The sequence below is a fragment of the Miniopterus schreibersii genome (assembly GCF_964146895.1).
Source record: "Miniopterus schreibersii genome assembly, chromosome: X".
NCBI classification, from domain to species: Eukaryota; Metazoa; Chordata; class Mammalia; order Chiroptera; family Miniopteridae; genus Miniopterus; species Miniopterus schreibersii.
The window spans coordinates 56,652,743-56,671,971 of NC_138104.1; the positions used below are offsets into that span (position 1 = coordinate 56,652,743).

General features: G+C 40.8%; 1 protein-coding gene across 3 annotated transcripts in view; it reads left to right on the plus strand.

Moving 5' to 3' along the window:
* The window catches only part of LOC308551343 (histone deacetylase 8), a 309,470-nt gene that overhangs the window by 243,497 nt on the left and 46,744 nt on the right, over nucleotides 1-19,229 (plus strand). For all 3 annotated transcript variants that reach the window (XM_081125815.1, XM_081125813.1, XM_081125814.1), the window contains one exon: nucleotides 18,436-18,541. In XM_081125815.1, the coding sequence (XP_080981941.1) occupies nucleotides 18,436-18,541 (106 nt within the window). The remainder of the gene's footprint in view (nucleotides 1-18,435; nucleotides 18,542-19,229) is intronic.

Sequence of the window (19,229 nt, forward strand, 5' to 3'; positions counted from 1 at the left end):
GCCAGCTAGGGCTATCTTGTTTATCCTTTCAAAGAACCAGCTCATGGTTGCATGATCTTTTGTATTGTTTTTTTTTAGACTCTATTTTGTTTTTTTCTGCTCTGATCATTATTATTTCCTTCCTTCTACTCACTCTGGGCTTTGTGTGTTGTTCTTTTTCAAATTACTTTAATTAAATGTAAAGTTAGGTTGTTTATTTGAGCTTTTTCTTACTTTTTGAGATAGGTGTGTAACTCTATGAATTTCCCTCTTAGGACAGCTTTCCCTGAGTCCCACAGATTTTGGGTTCTTTTGTTCTCATTTTCATTTGTTTCAAGGTATCTTTTTTGTTGTTCTTTATTTAATGTTCAAAATATTACAGATGTCCCTTTTTCTTGCCATTGACCACTTCCACCCCTTCCATCCTCCTCCCCAGTCCCTCACCACACCATTTTTTGTATCCTTGGGTTATGCATATATACATGTAAATTCTTTGGTTAATCTCTCCTCACCCACCCACCCACCACCCTCCTTCCCTCAGAGATTCATCAGTCTGATCCATGCTTCCAGGTCATTGACTCTATTCTGTTCATCAGTTTATAAAGTTCTTTAAATTCTACATGTAAGTGAGATCATGTTATGTTTGTCTTTCTCTGCCTGGCTTATTTCATTTAGCATAATTTTCTCCAGGTCGATCTATACCATCCAAAGGGTCCGAGATCCTTCTTCTTTAGAGTTGCATAGTATTCCATGGTGTATATGTCCCACAGCTTTTTTGTCCACTCATCTACTGATGGGCACTTGGGCTGTTTCCAGATCTTAGCTATTGTAAATTGGGCTGCTATGAACATAGAGGTGCATATATTCTTTCTGATTAGTGTTTCAGGATTCTTAGGATATATTCCTAGAAGTGGGAACAATGGGTCAAAAGGCAGTTCCATTTTTAATTTTTTGAGGAACCTCCATATTGTTTTCCATAGTGGTTGCACCAGTCTGCATTCCCACCAGCAGTGTACTAGGGTTCCCCTTTCTCCACACCCTCACCAGCAGGTGTTGTTTGTTGATTTGCTGATGGTAGCCATTCTGACAGGTGTGAAGTGATACCTCATTGTGGTTTTAATTTGCATCTCTCTGATGATTAGCGATGTTGAGCATTTTTCTGTATGTCTCTTGGCCATCTGTATGTCCTCTTTGGAGAAGTGTCTGTTCAGGTCCTTCGCCCATTTTTTAATTGGATTGTTTGTCTTCCTCTTGTTAAGTTGTATGAGTTCTTTGTAGTCTTTGGAAATTAGCCCCTTATCTGATGCATCCTTGGAAAGTATGTTCTCCCATACCGTGGGGTTCCTTTGTATGTTGAGGCTGATTTCTTTTGCTGTGCAGAAGCTTTTCAGTTTGATGTAATCCCATTCATTTATTTTTTACTTTTGTTTCTCTTGCCCTAGGAGATGTATCAGTTAAAATTCCACTACTTGAGATGTCTGTGACTTTATTGCCTATGTTTTCTTCCAGGATTTTTATGGTTTCATGACTTACATTTAAGTCTTTTATTCATTTTGAGTTTATTTCTTGTGTATAGTGTAAGTTGGTGGTCTAGTTTTATTTTTTTCATGTAGCTGCTCAATTTTCCCCGCTCCATTGATTGAAGAGACTTTCTTTACCCCATTGTATGCTCTTGCCTCCTTTGTCAAATGACCGTAATGGCATGGGTCTATTTCTGGGGTCTCTGTTCTGTTCATTGATCTATATGTCTGTTGTTGTGCCAATACCAGGCCATTTTTATTACAGTGGCTTTGTAGTACAGCTTGATATCCAATAAAGGGATCTCTCAAACTCTGTTCTTTCTCAAAATGGCTGTGGCTATTTGGGGTCTTTTCTGGTTCCATATAAATTTTTTGAATATTTGTTCTAGCTCTGTGAAATATACTGTTGGGATTTTAATAGGAATTGCATTGAATCTATAAATTCCTTTGGGTATTTATGTACATTTTAATGATATTAATTCTTCTAATCCATGAATATGGTACATTCTTCCACTTGTTCATATCTTCCTCTAATTTTTCAGTGTCTGTAGTTTTCTGAGTACAGGTCTTTTACATCCTTAGTTAAGTTTATTCCTCGGTATCTTATTTTTTTTTTAGTTGCAATGGTAAATGGTATTTTTTTAATTTCTCTTTCTGAGAGTTCATTGTAGGTGCCGAATTTCTTTATCAAATCTAGTAGTACTTTGATGGAGTCTTTAGGGTTTTCTGTGTACAATATCATGTCATCTGCAAATATTTATAGTTTTACTTCCTCCTTTCCAGTTTGGATACCCTTTATGTTTTCTTTCTGTCTGATGGCTGTGTCAAGGACTTCCAGTACTTTGTTGAATAAGAGTGGTGAAAGTGGACATCCCTGTCTTGTTCCTGTTTTTAAGGGAAATGGTTTTAGTTTTTGCCCATTGAATATGATGTCCACTGTAGGTTTGTCATATATGGCCTTTATTATGTTGAGGTATGTTCCCACTTTCCTGAGAGTTTTTATCAAAAATGGATGCTGGACCTTGTCTAATACTTTTTCCGCATCTGTTCATATGATCATATGATTGTTGTCCTTCATTTTGTTTATGTGATGTATCACATTTATTGATTTGCAAATATTATACCAGCCTTGCATCCCCAGAATAAATCCCACTTGGTCGTGATGTATGATCTTTTTAATGTACTGCTAGATCCAGTTTGCTAGTATTATGTTGAGGAATTTAGCATCTATGTTCATCAGAGATATTGGCCTGTAATTCTCTTTCTTTGTAGTGTCTTTATCTAGTTTTGGAATTAAGATGATGCTGCTTTCACTGTGTCCCATAGATTTTAGGTTGTTGTCTGTTCATTTTCCTTTTTTCCCGGAAGTTTTTGATTTCTTCCTTGATCTCATTGGTAACCCATTCATTGTTTAATAACATGCTATTTAGCCTCCATGTGTTTGAATATTTTTGAGTTTTTTTATAGTGGTTGATTTCTAGTTTAATGCCATTGTGATTCGAGAAAATGCTTGATATGATTTCAATCTTCTTGAATTTGTAGAACCTTGCCTTGTGACCTGACATGTGGTCTCTTTTTAAGAATGTTCCATGTGCACTTGAGAAGAGTATGTATTCTGCTGCTTTGGGATGAAATATTCTGTAAATGTCAATTAAATCCATTAGATCCAGTATTTCGTTTAAGGCCTGTGTTTCCCTGTTGATTTTTTGTCTTGATGATCTGTCCAATGATGACAGTAGAGTGATAACACCGCTATGGTTGTGTTGCTGTCTATCTCCCCCTTAAAATCCACCAAGAAATTTTTTATATATTTAGGTGTTCCTTTATTGGGTACATATATATTTATAAGGGTTATTTCCTCCTGTTGGGTTGATCCCTTTAGTATTACATAGTGACCATCTTTGTCTTTTGTTATGGTCTTTACTTTGAAGTCTGTTTTCTCAGAAATAAGTATTGCTACTCCATATTTTTTTTTACTTTTCATTTTCACGGAACATTTTTTTCCATTTCTTCACTTTTAGCCTGGGTGAATCTTTTGCTCTCAGGTGGGTCACTTGTAGACAGCATATATTGGGGTCCTGTTTTCTTATCAATTCAGCTACCCTATGTCTTTTGATTGGACCATTTATTCCATTTACATTTAAAGTTACTATTGATATATATGTATTTAATGCCATTTTTCCCCTTTATGCTGATGTACCTTTCTCTCAATATTTCTTCTTTTTCTTAAAGCAGTCCTTTTAGCATTTCTTCCAATGCTGGTTTGGTGGTACTGAACTCCTTTAGCCTTCTTTTGCCTGGGAAGCTCTTCATTTTACCTTACATTTGAAGTGATAGCCTTGCTGGATAAAGCAGTCTTGGTTGCATGTTCTTGCTTTTCGTTACTTGGAGAACTTCATGCCACTCCCTTCTGGCCTGAAGAGTCTCTGTTGAGAAATCAGCTCTTAGCCTTATGGGGGTTCCCTTGTAGGTCACTGCTTGTCTCTCTTGCAGCCCTTAATATTCTCTCTTTGTCCTTAACATTTGCCATTTTAATTATGATGTATCTAGGAGTGGATGTCTTTGGGTCCCTCTTGTTTGGAACCCTCTGTGCTTCCTGAACTTTTGTGGCTTTCTCCCTCACCAGCATAGGAAAGTTTTCTGTCATTATTTCCTCCACCAAGTTCTCTATCCCTTCTTCTCTTTCCTCCCCTTCTGGAACCCTTATGATGTGAATGTTGTTTTGCTTCATGTTTTTCCAAGATCCCTTTAGAGTGTCCTCATGCTTTTTAAGTGTTTTTTTCTTTTTGTTGCTCTGATTGTTTTTTTTCTGCCTTATCTTCTGTGTCAGTTATTCTATCCTCTGCTTCATTGAGCCTGCTTTTAATTCCTTCCAGCATACTCTTGATATCAGATATAGTATTCTTCATTTCTGCTTGGTTCTTATTTATGATATTTAGCTCTTTTATCATGTTTTCACTAACTTCCTTGACATTAAGTGTCCTATTGTTTTCATTAATTTCCTTGAGCATCTTTATTCAAGGTATCTTTTGGTTTCTTCCTTGATTTCATTGTTAACCTATTCATTGTTTAGTAACGTGTTACCTAGTCTCCAGGTCTTTGTGCGTTTTTCAGTTTTCTTCCTGTGATTGATTTCTAATTCATACCATTATGTTCAGATAAGGTGCTTGACATGATTTCAGTCTTCTTCAATTTATTGAGACATGTTTTGTGTCTTAACATGTGGTCTATCCTAGAAAATATTCCATGGGCACTTGAAAAGAATGTATATTCTGCTGCTTTAGGGTGAAATGATCTGTAGACATCAATTAAATCATCTTGATCTAGTGTGTCTAGAAGATCTATCCATTGATGTCAATGGGGTGTTAAAATGCCCTACTATAACTGTACTACTGTCAATCTCTCCCTTTATGTTCAAGATTTGCTCTATATATTTATGTGCTCCTATGTTGGGTGTGTAAATGTTTTTGTTTTTTGCCAACATATCACTTTATTATTTTTAAAGAAGAAGCAACAGCAAACAAATCAGGTTGTTTGTTTGTTTTTTAAATATATCTTTATTGACATCAGAGAGAGGAAGGGAGAGGGAGAGAGAGAAAGATAGAAACATCAATGATGAGAGAGTCATCATTGATAAGCTGCTTCCTGCATGCCCCTGACTGGGGACCAAGCCTGCAACCCGGGCATGTGCCCTGATCAGGAATCTAACCATGATCTCCTGGATCCTAGGTCAATGCTCAACCACTGAGCCATGCTCTGCCAGGCCCAAACAAATCTTTTTAAAAGAAGCATAAATTGTATCAAAGATCCTTGTGTAGTAGTTTTTCTAAAAAAAAAAAAAAAAAAGAAAAGGTGTCCAAAATCAGTTACAGTCATTTTTTTTTTTTGTATGTCTTTATTGATTTCAGAGAGAGGAAGGGAGAGAGAGGGGAGAGGAGAGAGAGATAGAAACATCAATGATTAGAGAGTCATTGATCAGCTGCCTCCTGCATATCCCCTACTAGGAGTAGAGCCCATAGTCTGGGCATGTGCCCTGACTGGAAATCGAACCACTACCTTCTGGATCATAGGTCGATACTCAACCACTGAACCAGGCCAGCCAGGCTACAGTCATTCTTTTGATTGATAATTGGTGAGTAGATAAAAGTGCATAAATGTTAACAAGGGTTATGTCCTCTTGTTGGATTGCCCTGTTCATCATTATGTAATGTATTTTTGTCTCTTTCTTATCCTTTGTTTTAAAGTCTATTTTGTCAGATATATGTATTGCTACCCTAACTTTTTTTCCTTTCCATTTGCACAAAATATCTGTTTCCGTCCCTTTACTTTTAGATTCTGCTTATCTTTCATTCTGAGGTGGGTCTCTTGAAGACAGCATTTACATGGCCTTGTTTTCTTATCCATTCAGCCATCTTATGTCTTTTGATTGGGGCATTTAAGCCATTTACATTTAAAGTGGTTATTGATAGGTACGTACTTATTGCCATTTTATTTTTTAACTATGTTTTTCTTTTTTGTTTTCCTCTTCCCCTTCTTCTCCTCCTTCTCCTTTTCCTTCTCTTCCTCCTCCTTCTCCTCCTCCTTGTTTTTCAGGCAACCCTTATAACATTTCTTGTAACACTGGTTTGGTAACAACCTCCTTTAGATTTTTCTTGTCTAGGAAGCTCTTTATTTGTCCTTCAATTTTAAATGATAGCCTTGCTGGGTAAAGTAGTCTTGGCTGTAGGTCCTTGCTCTTTATCACTGAATATTTCATGCCAAGCTCCTCAAATATTTCATTGAGAAATCAGCTGACAGTTTTATGGGAGTTTCCTTGTAGGTAACTGACTGTCTTTCTCTTTCTGCTTTTAAGATTCATTCTTTATCTTCAACTTTTGCTATTTTAATTATGATGTGTCTTGGTGTGGGTCTCTTTGGGTTTACCTTGTTTGGGACTCTCTGTACTTCCAGGACTTGTATGGCTTTTTTCTTCACCAGGTTATGGAAGTTTTCAGTCATTATTTCTTCAAATAGATTCTCTGTCCTTTGTTCTCTCTATTGTCCTTCTGGCATCCTTATAAAATGGATGTTGTTAAACTTCATGTTGTCCCAAAGGTCCCTTAAAGTGTCCTCATTTTTAAAAATCTTTTTTTCTTTTTGGTGCTCTGATTGTGTGTTTTATTCCACCTTGTCCTACAAATCACTGATTCAATCCTCTGCTTCATCATCCCTACTGTTTATTCCTTCCAGGGTATTCTTTATTTCACATGTGGCATTCTTCATTTATTACTGTTCCTTTTTCATGGTTTCTATGTCCTTTTTCATGAGGATCCTTATAATCATTACCTGAACTCTATATCTGATAAATTGCTTACCTCAATTTCATTTAGCTCTTCTTTTGGATAATTCTCTCATTCCTTCATTTGGAGCTTGTTTCTTTGTCTCCCCATTTTGGCTGCCTCTTTGTGTTTGTTTCTATGTAGATCTACTATGACTCCCAGTCTTTGTAGGGTGCCTTATGTAGTACATGACATGTGGCACCCAGTGGTACACTCTCCCTGATTACTTGAGCTTGGTGCTCTAAGAATGTCCCTTTTGCATGTTATACGGGCCCTCCTGTTGTAATTGACCCTTGATTGCTTTTCGCCTATGTGCATGGGATTAACCCTCAAGCTGGCTGACAGTGGGGCTCAGCCCTCAATACATTGTGTAAGCTGCTGTGCAGGTGCTGATCACATGAAATGGAATTCACTTAGGCAATGTTTGGTGCCTGCTGAGATCTCCCTGTGGATATACTGCTTGTAAAGCTTATTGGATCCTGCTCTGTCATTGTCTGGAACTGGCCACTGGGTGTATTGGTTCTGGGCCACTTTGGAAGGACTCTGGTCCAGGCCAATGTCAGATGCTGTCTGTGACTGGCTCTATACAACCTGTATGGAGCTATCTATGATCCACAGCTTGTCACTCCCTCTGCTGGGCCTGGGTATGTGTGAAAAGAACCAAGCTGTGTACTAAGGTCTGCTTTTACTAGCACCAGTTCAAGGCAGGTCAGCAAAAGTATCAAGGCATCCAGAGATCCACCTCTGCCCACAGGCTGACTGTTAAGCTTGGTCACTTAGAGAGCCTCAGGCTGTACTCCTCAGCTGGGCTTAAGCTCCACAGGGTAGGGCAAGAAGGATTCCAGTGGGTGAGACTATTCCATCCACCCAAGCTGATGCTGCATGAAGGGGAATGCTTTGCCTGAGAAAGATGGTTTCTATAGTATGGGGGAACTACTCAGCACAGGGATCCTGGTGGCTGACCTCTCAGCTCTCTCCCAAGAGCCACCAACCCCAGACGCTCCTCACACAACTCTAGCCCACTCTGCCCTCCCTCTGCCAGAGCCCAGAATCAGTGGCTACAAATGAAATTTTGTGTGTTGGCCCTTTAAGAGAGTGCCTATATTTCTAGCCATCTTCCCTTGGCAGACAGAAACCCCACCACTTTTCACAGCCAGATGTTTTTTGGGCACCTTTCCCAGTTCTAGTGCTCTTGGCTTGGGGTTTAGACACCAAACTTCTCAGGGGGAAACCCCCCAGCTGAGATATACCTCTGAAACTTCAGCTGCTACCCACAGAAGCTTGGTCAGCCCTCTTGTGCCTCCGTACTTCATATCAGTCTTTATGTGGCCTCATCTGTAAGTCCTTGGTTGTAGGCTTCTCTCTAGCTACTCTTAAGTCAGTTATTCAGGATGATTTTTCTATACTTTAGTTGTAATTCCAGTTTGGTCCTGGGAGGAGGTGAGTGTAGCTTTCACCTAATCTGCCACCAACTTGGATCTATCAGTATTTTTCTTCACCCGACAAATGGCAAGGAAAAAAATTATTGCTCATCAAACAATGGGAATATCTCACAGACACAGAGATCCCCTAATCTTTATCCCCTAATTCCATATTATTTCGGGTATTTTGAAAGCACACAATCGACTGACCCATTCAGTCATAAGTTCAAATCTTTGCTGAGAAGCTTACTGTATGATGGGACTCACGTATGGTGTTGAGTGAACAAAAAGAGAAGATGAACATTCTTTTTGAAAGGACTTATACTGAATTAGGCCTACATTAAGCATCAAGTGCCAAAAATTCAAGTTTTCCATGTAGAAATGTCCCTCAACAATTAAAAATGCAAGTCAGACGCTGGTGATAAACACTGGACCCAGAGATGTGTGATCTCTGAATAGAAGTGATTAAAACAACAGCAGAGTATGAACTATTTCAGAGAGAGAGCTGAGAGTACAATCTGGAGGCACCCACATTTAAGAGACAGGTGAAGGAAGAGGATCCTTAGAAGGAGACTGAGAGGGAACAGGGAGAGAGGTAGTTATGGGAAAGAAGATAGTGCCAAAAATGAGGAGATAGTTGATGATGTGTGCTGGGAACAGCTCAAATGGGATAAGTGTTAACTGAAAAGAGGGCATTATGTTGGGTAAGTAGGAGGTCACTCTTGGTTTCCTAAAGCAGGAATAACGCATAGGACTACATCCCTCCCTGAGCCCCACCCCTCACAATGTATTCCCATGGATACATGACAAACTGATCATAGCACATTCTTGCTTAGACAAGCGTCAGAATCCTTCTCAACAGAGTACCCCAAGCAGCAACTACCAATCAATTAGAGTTGCCAACAAGTTTAAATCTGTTTGCCATTCTTCTTCTGAAAAACAGTTCAATGGAAGAAGTATGAGGAAGAAGCCAGACAGCAGTGGGTTGAAGTGTCTGAGAAATGAAAGGTCTAGGTGGTAAGAAAAGCGAGATGTTAAAAAGTTTAATGGTGAGGGAAAAGAGAGAGAAAAGTTGCTTGGACTGGTATAAGGATCAAGCCAAGGCAGCACTTACTAATCCTCCAGTAGAATCCATTTTCAAGGTCATCTCAGTACTTGCCAGCAGTGATCCAAGGGAAGCAATATTCCTATACTCTCCCTTCTTCCATCTTCACTCTTGGCTTAAGAAAAAAATTGATGTAAAAGATCTTGTTTCCAAAATATTCATTTGATTAACAGAGATATATGGTATAACCAGAGTTGGCCCTGCACATATTTATCATGGAGGAATCCTCTCTAATAGTAGAAATGTGAGGATCAGCAATGATGTGGAGGAGGTATTAGTCTTGGCAAGGGCCCTTCCATCAAACCCCTGAAACCACACCCTGAAGAAAAACCTTGGCCTGCAGGGAGACCCTTAATGAAGTGGTGGCTACCCTACCCTTGTCTCTTCTGCCACCTCCTCTGTACCTCCTTCCTTCCCTCACAAATGTACTGCCCCCCCCATTTTTGTTTTCTCTCCTTTCTATCACCTCTGTCCCCCTGCCTCTCTTTCCCACTACTTCTAATCTCTCATTCCCTCTTCTCTTCAATTTTTCTTAGTCTCTTTCATTTGGATTCTTCTCTTGATCTCTCTGCCCTCTTTCTGCCTTTAAAGTTTTTGGATACAGGGAAAGTTCTTTGGAATTCACACTCATTCAGTCTTAAGAGGCATTTGTAAAGAAATCCAGTTTTGCTACTGTCCATTACATGCAAAACTCCTGTTTCTGGGATTTAATAACAACATTTACTGAGCATTTACTATGCACCAGGCACTGCTCTTAAGTGCTTTACATGAATTAACTCACTTATTGTCACAACAACTCCATAAGGTATGTTTTATTACTATCCCTACTTTACTAACAAGTAAACTAAGGCGCAGAACAGTTAAATAACTTGCCTAACATCTGTAATACTTTAAACAAAAATAAAAATTATACATATTAAAAAAAAATTACTTGCCTAAGGTCACACAGCTAGCAAATGGTGTAAAGATTTAAGGCTCATCCTCTATGACTACAGATATTTCACTCTTTAATCACTAGGCTTATTGCTCCATGGTGTAATAGAAAGCACACTGGGCTGAAAGTCCAAAGCCATGGGTTAAAGTTCATATCTGTTACTTTAGTGCTATGATCTTGGACAAGTCACCTCACTTGTCTAGTGCCCCATCCATGTGAGGGCATTTTATTGTACTCTAGCCAATACCACACAGTTTAGTTTGGCTTTATTCCTCTGCCATTCATGTAATTATATCTTTCTCTCTCTATTTAGATTATCATCTCCTTGAGAGAAGTCACCAGACCTTATTCTCTTTTTGTACTCAGCTTCCCCCCAGAGCCTGGAATAATGCTCAGCACCTAATAGAACATGGACATGTGTGCATGTAAAAATGCCCACACATACACACAACACACACAGATTACTGTGGATTGGCCTTTATAAGAACCTTACTGAATACACAGTACACTGAAGAGCTATACATATTTGTTCATGAAGCCTAAAAGTACTTTAGCTACTGAAATAAGACTCGTTAATATTGGGCATATTCTTTGCTTAAATATAATTGATGCTCAAATAAGCTAACATTTCTTAGGTTTACCTGATTATTTTGCTTAATAAACTTTTTCTATACCAATAGTTAAAATACCATTAAGACATCTGAATAATAAAACTATTTCCATGCCCCATTCATTCATTCATTCATTCACTCATTCATTCATACAGTTCTTGGTACTGGTATATGACCTCACCATGAAGCAGTTAAGTCCCAACTCTGTGTTCAAGATGAGGAGCACAGGTAGGATACAGATATAGTCTAGATGGGACTCCAGGTTTTTATCATGTCCACCTGCACATGTAATATCTTATCTCCAGTAGCCCATATCTCTCAGACCTCTCATTCGTGGTCTGGACACTCCTAATTTCCCATTCCCTTAGTTACAATAAATTGCCTTTGGTGTGCCATTTCCTTACAATTCAGTCTAACAACCAATGGGGTTATTATTTTTGTTTGTGTTGTAAAGCCATGGAAATAAAATTTACTCCCAATAACACCAACCCAATTTTATGTCCTTAAAATGTACCATAAATTACATTTATAGTAACCAAATTTCCTGTACACAGAAATGTTTTTCTGGGGAAAAGAGGGCTTTTTTTGTTTCCATCATGGTTAGGCCCAGGTTCTTTGATGGAGTAATTGGTGATATAGGAAAGGTTGAGAAGCATCGTACAAAAGCATGTTAAGGTTCAAAGCACTGGTGCTGTTATTCTGATTGTAATGAGTTTTATTCCCAGGGTGATTGAGGATAAGAAATGCTCTCCTTGTCAGGGCCCACATCACAGTTACCAGCGCAACCTCCGCAACAAGACAGAGTAAAGCCTTGGGGGTCTGTAAGAGAGATAGGCACTGACCTTGGGCTTACCCTAATAGAATAAGCCTAATTTTATGAAAAAGCAAACCTTGAATTAACAAAAAATTTGACAGCTATTTGGAATATTAGCAAAAGAGAGCTGGCAAGAAGCAGTGTCATTGTAGCCTCCTCTTCTGACTAGGAGAAAGAGATGCTGGTTTAGCCAAAGGAGCATATTGCCAGCATGTCAAATGTGTTCCTTTAAGCATCGTCTTCATGCTGAATCTCATCCCTAAGGCTCCATGAGATTTCACTTAACTGTTCTCTTTCTTCCTCTCTGGTTGCTTTTTTTTTTTTTTTTTTTTTTTTTGCCTTTTCACTGGATCTTTTTATCCCCCTACTACCTTAGTCCTTGGCCTTAACCTCACTTTGACACACTGTCATCCCATCTCCAGCTGCCTGCTAGACATGGTGACTCAGATGCACTACTGTCATTTCAAACCCAACTAAACCCAAGTCCATCACCTTCCCTTAGCCAGACTAGCTTTTGCAGCTAATTCACCCCAACTCTGTCAGTGGCACTGTGGTTCTCGAACTTATCCAGATTCAAAATCTAGGAGTCAACTTTGACTTCTCCCTTCTCTCTTTTCCTCCACAGCCAACCAACTACCACAATATCTCTTTCCAGTCTCTCCATCCCCACAGCAATCACCCTTGTTCAAGCCTTTGTTACCTCCGCCTTGAACAACTGCAGTAGTCCCCACGCCGGGCACCAGCTTTTGTATGCAACTCCCAGGTTTCCTAAGGCACAGCTCCAGTACTGATGCTGCCCCAGTGCCTGTCACATCAAGTTCTGTCTCCTCAACCTGAGATTCAAGGCCTCTCATGTTCTCCTTTGCCTTCTTTAGCCAATTTTAGTACTTGCTGGTCCCCTGACTTGACCTGCATTCTCTTGCCTGCACTGACTACCCCTACCCGATCCCATCTTTGCCTGTTTGCAATCACCTCATCCTTTGAGACCCTAATTCTCTCCACTGGGTGTGAATATCCTCAGAATCCCAAACACATTTTATTTCATACAGTCAACAAATATTAATTGAGCACCTATTATTTTCCAGGCCCTATGCTAGAAGATATAGGTAATATAAATATGAATACAACAATATTCTCCCCTTGTGGCACTCAGGCTAAGGGACCAGAAAGACAGAAATAACTAACTCTAAATCCCTAGCAGGCTGCCTCTGACTCCCATCCTATGGGCTCTTCTCCTCAGCCTATATATTTATAGGCTTTATATTTATACTTAAGAACCTCTTATCTTAAAATATTCACCCTACCCAAGCCCCATCCCTGTATCGAACTCCTAAAAAAAAAAAGAGTGTATACTTACCATCATTCTCATTTTCATCTCCTCCCATCAGATTCTTCATCCCACTCCAATCAGACCTTGTCCACACCTTCCACTGACTGCTACACAAAGGTTTCCTTCCCACAGACAAATCAGAAGACCTCCTCTTATTCAACCTCTCTGCAATATATCAAATTGTCACCAGAACTGTTTCTACTCAGTCTATTCACCTCTGGAGTGTTGGCTGTTCCTTATGATTCACTCCTTGCCTCTCTTCTTATTCTGTAGTAAGCTTCCCCTGCCAGCCAAGGGGCAATTCCTTGGCAATTCTCATCCAATTCCTTTATGTCATTGATAACTCCCAAATCACTGACATATATCCTGTATCTTAGGCCCAACCTCTCTCCTAAATTCCAGACCACTCTACCATCAGGGTCTTGACCCTCAACATGCTCCAACTAAACTCCCCTCACACACAAACACCCTACTATAAACTCTTGTCCTCTGCCTGGATTCCTCATCCCATTAATGTGCCTCCTACATAGTCAGACATCCTTTACTCTCTTTTCTTCCATACTTCCCACAAACAATTCATTGTTTAGTCCTATTGATGCTATTTTTCAGTTTTTCAATCTCTTCATTCCCCCCAAAACTATTGCAGTTTAGGCCCTGTTACCACTCATGGCTCTGGGACCAGCCTTCTCACTGATCTCTCTACTTGCATTCCTCACCTCAAATTCTATTCCATACTCCACACTGTAGCCAGTGAGTCCTCTAAAGTGCACAGCTGACCTGTTCATTTCCTCATTTATAAGCTCCCACAAGCTTCCATTCGTTTATCCCACAAATAGTTATTTACCACCTACTAGTTGCAACCACTGTTTTGGGAACTGACAATACAGCAGAGAGCAAAACAATGCTCTGCCCTCATGAACCTTCTAATCTGGTATAAGGCCAAATGCGTTACTTAGTGTGGGAAGCTCATGCCTGCCTCCCCAGCCTTATATCCTAATTCTCCTTATTCCCTACCTTTGAGCCATATTAAATTCATTTCAGTGCCTTAAATGTACTGTTCTGTTCTGTTCTGTTCTGTTCTGTTCTGTTCTGTTCTGTTCTGTTCTACCCTCCCTGCCTTTTCCCAGGCTCTTTTGGGAATGCCTGCCTCCCACCCACCATACACCTACACAGTCACTTACTCTGCAGTAGTTTAGAGGCTGCTGTAGGTAGTGTTGATCTCCATAATGACCTGGGTTCAAAGCTCAGCTCCACATATGCTAGCTGTATTACCTCTGTCAAGTTATCTGGTTGGTGCTTCAGATCCTCATCTTAAAATGGAAAATAATTACAGTACCTTTGTAAGAGTTGGTTGTGAAAATTAAGTTAGTCAATCCATAAAAAGTGCTGAGATACTTTAGGTGCCTGACACATTGTAAGCCTTTAATAAATGTTGGTGGTTTGGTTTCCTATGACCAAATAAGATTATGAAGTAATAACAGCAATCTTAAGGCTTCTTCTGAATATCTTTGTGACCAAATGTCTAAGTGTATGCTGTTGCCATTGCATGAGAAAAGCTGCAGAGGAGTGAGCAGCAAGAAAAGTATGTTGAGCTGGGCTGAACTGAGAAATTTTCATTTCTTTATTCATTGACTTGGGGTTGAGAAGGGACCAACTACCCTAAAGTAGCCATTACCTTCAACTCTCATCCCTCAGCCCCACCTCATACTTTCCGCTTACCACCTTCCCACTGCCATGTTCCCCTCGATCATGTATAAACTGAAACCCAGAAAGCAAAAGGAATGCTGATGGAAAGGGGAATGGGGTGGAGAAAGGTTAACACCTCCCTCCTTCCTTTACTGAGATCAAAGCCAGCATTTTCACTAGAAGACCACTGACCACTTTCATCCCTTACTCCACCTGTCTGGGAATTGAATTGCTGCTTGCCCATTTCCTTTCCTCTTTAGGGCTGGAGGGCAGTTTCAGAGTGGGGCCTCAAGCTATTTCTAGTGCTGGCCAAATCCCTCCACCCTAACATCTCTTTTGCCTTATGTGATCAGATTTCCTTTCCACCTCGCCAGTAAGTAACAAGTGGCAGGAGCATAGGACAGGAAACTGTGAGAGAAGCCAGTTTATCCACAGGCCCTAAGCAGAGCTAATGGTTTAAGCAAGTGAAGAGGACCCTGCAGCTGCTGGGTTTTGACTAGTACTAGGAACAGACTCTTCTGCATCATAGCTCCAAGTGCTTGGCCCAACATACCCCTGGGTATAGGTGAGGCACCAGTTAGGCAAGGGCTTCTTGCCCCAGGAGAAGGGGATTTACCTTACTGAAGTCCTATTAAATGTGTATTATCTCAGTGATTCCTAACAGCCCAGCAAGGTCAGCACTTACCATCCCTCTGGTAGCAATGACAAAACACAGATTAAGAAACTCTCCTGAGGCACACAGCTAAATCCAAGTACAAAAATCCAGCTCTTTCTGGTCTCTAAAACCAGGACTCTTTCCACTTTATCATGCTGCCTCAAGAGTATAGGAAAGCCGTTAATGCAATGAGTTGGCTCTTTGCATTATTCCACAGAATTAACTCAACAACCAGCTAAACCTTTTGTGAGTTACTTTAATTCAACATAATTTTAAAATAAAGGTTTAGAGAGAAACTTTAATAACTTGAGTTCAACTCTACAGGCTATGCACAGAGAGTATGATGAAGGTTCTGCCTTCGCAGAGTTCATAGTCCAGTAGAAAAAAGTTAACAAGTGCAAAAATAAAAGCACAATATAATGCAGAAACAGGGAAATGCCATGAGAGAGCCAGGAAGGGTATAGAGCACCACCTTTGCCTTAGATACAGCTTCTGCCCTTCCCAGTGCCTGTCGTTTCCCGCAGCTCCAAGGAGAGCCTCCAAGACTGGGACCAGCCAACTGCCATGTGGAACTATCTGCCATCACAAAACAGGAACATTCTTAAATCATCTGTGTCCCCTAACCTAAGAATAGTGCAAATAAGCAAGACCTGAGAATGATATTTGATTGTCAAAGGTAAGGACATATTTAAAAACCCAGGCTTGGCTCATACCTGCAGCCAGCCTGCTTCAGCAAAGAATGAGTTATTTAGTGGTTAATTAAAACCAGGTGCTAATGCACCCAGGACAAAAAGTTCAATCCCAGGAAAGGTGAGTTCTGTTACATGGCAGTTCTCATCCCAGCTGAACGTCTTGTAACCCTGTGTTCTTGGCAAAAGAGGGGACTAAAATAGGAGAGTGCAGACAACCATGTACCCAACACACAATGAGGATGTTTTCCACTCAGCCCTAAACAGACAGTTCACCACATGTCTTGCTGACAGGATCAGCAGTGTTTCTTTCATAGATGGAGGTGGCGGTTCTCTTCTCCTAAACCTCAGCAAGGCTCCCTGGCCTCTGATTTTCATTGCACCTTCATGCCAGGGCTTTGGGTCTCCCAGAGTGGCTGCTTCATTGCAGCTGCCTTTCTTCTATTGCTCTGTCTAAATCCATCTTTCCATGCCCATGAAATGAGTGTACTACTTGACACCCTCTGGAGGAGGAGAAGCTGCGTAAGGAGAGAGGGCCATACTTGTTTGAAGCCTTCTCTTCCAGAGCCAAGCCACAAGGTCCCCAGGCTTAGACTGAGAGGCCCACCTGTAATACTCTCAACAATAAAATACAAACCTCTCAAGTTTCATTGATCATAATGGGGGATTAGTTTCTGAATATGTCACTGAGGTAACTCCTCCTGTCTGTTCCATATATGGGTTTAGTAGAGATGATCTCTACTCAAGGCCTCTTCTATCTCTAAAACTCAGGGCATCAGAGAGTAATAACTCCAGAAGCAGGAAAGTAGGCCCCTCTCTTCATTCTGGGTCAGACCAAAAACAACAAAACCAAAAAAGGCATTATAAGCATTGGCACATAAGTCTTGCACATTTTTCTTTTAATTTAAGTGTGTAGAGTTTTCTATAATGGATGTGCAAAAGCCATCTCCCATCAAATTTCTCCCATGGATTCTGCAAAGACACTGTTAGAATCCCTAGGGATTGTTCCACAACCTCTCCCACAGTCCCAGATGTACATCCAGACTCTTAACAAGGATAATTTGGTGGCAATGGCAATACCCTGGATTATTTTTTAGAGGTTCTTTTAATGACATCAAATTCATGACACACATCAAGATCCCTTTTTTTCATGCCCTCTGTACCATTTTTTCTGTGGAATTTGAATTTTTCTGGCTTACTTACTGCCTAATAATATCACTATTAAAAGCACATAATGTTAAGGACCATATGCTCTCTCTCCAGAGAGTGTGCACAAATACTATTTCTGTTAAAAACTAAACAGAAATAGCAGCTTTGCATATTTCCCATTCAAAGACTTACCCCAATTGAATGATTCCCTTTGTCGTTGAGTGTTTTCCCCAAGCGGGCCCCAACAGAGAAGCTGAATCAGACTTACCAAAGGTTACAAGGAGTCATCTAGTGAGCTAGAAATAGAATCCAAAAACCTTTATTTTGATTCCTTGAATTTAAAAACAAATAAACTCTACTACATAGAAAGAAAACTGAAGTAGAAAAACTAGGTTTGTTTGACATTCCTGGGTCAGGTAATTCAAGACAGCCAGAACTAACTGGCAGCTGCCATGGTCAGTGAGGACCAATGAGGTAAATGAGACATAGGTTCTCTCTGCCTTCAAGGAGCTGATAATCCAGCGCAGAGAGATCAGGTCACTGGTGAAAATTTTCTATCCAAAGCAGAATGTGCTTGTGAACAGCTAGAGGACCCCAGAGAAGCCCTCATCCATCTCCAAAGCCCCCACAGCAGCTGGCATAGTGACCTGCATGTGATATGCAGGCAAGCACTGTCTATTTGTTGAACAAGAGCCATAAGAGAGGTACTAACAGAATGCTCTGGGGATTGGTAGAGAATGAAGGACAGCTTGTGAAGAAGGTGACATTTGAGCTGCGCCTGGAAGGATGGGGAGGTTTTTTACAGGCAACAGGAATTGAGGGAGGCCCTTTGTAGGCCCCCGGAAAGAGCAATGGCAAAGGTCCTAAGAGGGGACAAAGTGTGGTATGATTTCAGAGAGCTCAGAGCAGGCTATTGTGGCTAGAGACAGGCCCCACAGAGGCAGAAAGAGCTAAGGGTAGAGAGAAAAGTTGAGACCTGAGCAGAGAGAACCTTGAACAAAAAGCTAAAGAATTTAGCAGTGGACTGACACTGGAGGTTTTAAACAAGGGAAATAGCACCACCAGGACAGGGCGTCCTGCTGCATTATCCTGCCCTGCCCACCTGGGCTTTCCTTGACTTGTCAATAGTGTTTGGTTACTTTTGATTGTACTGTTTGTATGTGGTTTGGTTTGCAGGTTTTCTATGGTTTAGTTTGTTTTTTGGCCTTTCCCTTTTCCTTACAGTTTTTCACAGCATATGGTCCTGATTATGTGCTGGAAATCACGCCAAGTTGCCGGCCAGACCGAAATGAGCCCCACCGAGTCCAGCAAATCCTCAACTACATCAAAGGTGAGCACCACCCCTTGAGTCCTGCCCTCCTCATTCCACCCAGCTTGTGGTGGCCCATCAGTGGGTTTTCCCCAAGTACCATTTGTCTTTTGGTGGCTAATTGTTTCACTGATTGGGAAGGGAAACCTCTTCTTGGCCTGCTAGACTGTAGTTGGAATTCTACACTGGCCACTCTGGTTGGGATTGTCATTTGGCCAGCTAATGTCACCTTCAGGGGCACAAAAGGTTCAGCTTTAGGCACCTCCAGTGGAAAACAGTTTCTGAAGTGTACCCTGGAACCCTTTTTTCTTTCAAACGGGGAACAGTAAAACCCTCTTGAGATGAGGTAAGTTCAAGTCAATTCAGACTTGAGGGGCGGGATGAAGGGGTGCTCACAAGCATTCTGTTCCATTGTGTTTCCTTGGTCCATTAGAGCCTTAAAAAACTGTGGGCCTACAATGAATAGCCAGGGATTCAGATGCCCTGGGAGTAGGTTCCCCAGTCTTGCCCAGAGCACTAGAGATGGGGCTGTTGCTCTATCCTTCCCTTCCCTAAGGCTGGCCTACAATTATTCTGGCCTCTGGACAGAGGGAAAATGGCAGCCATCAGGTTATTGCCCTCTTGATCACACTGTCCACTGGCAGTTTGGGAATGTTGCCCTCAACTTTTCAGTAGAGTCCACCTCCCAACCCCAGCTGCTGCTTCACAA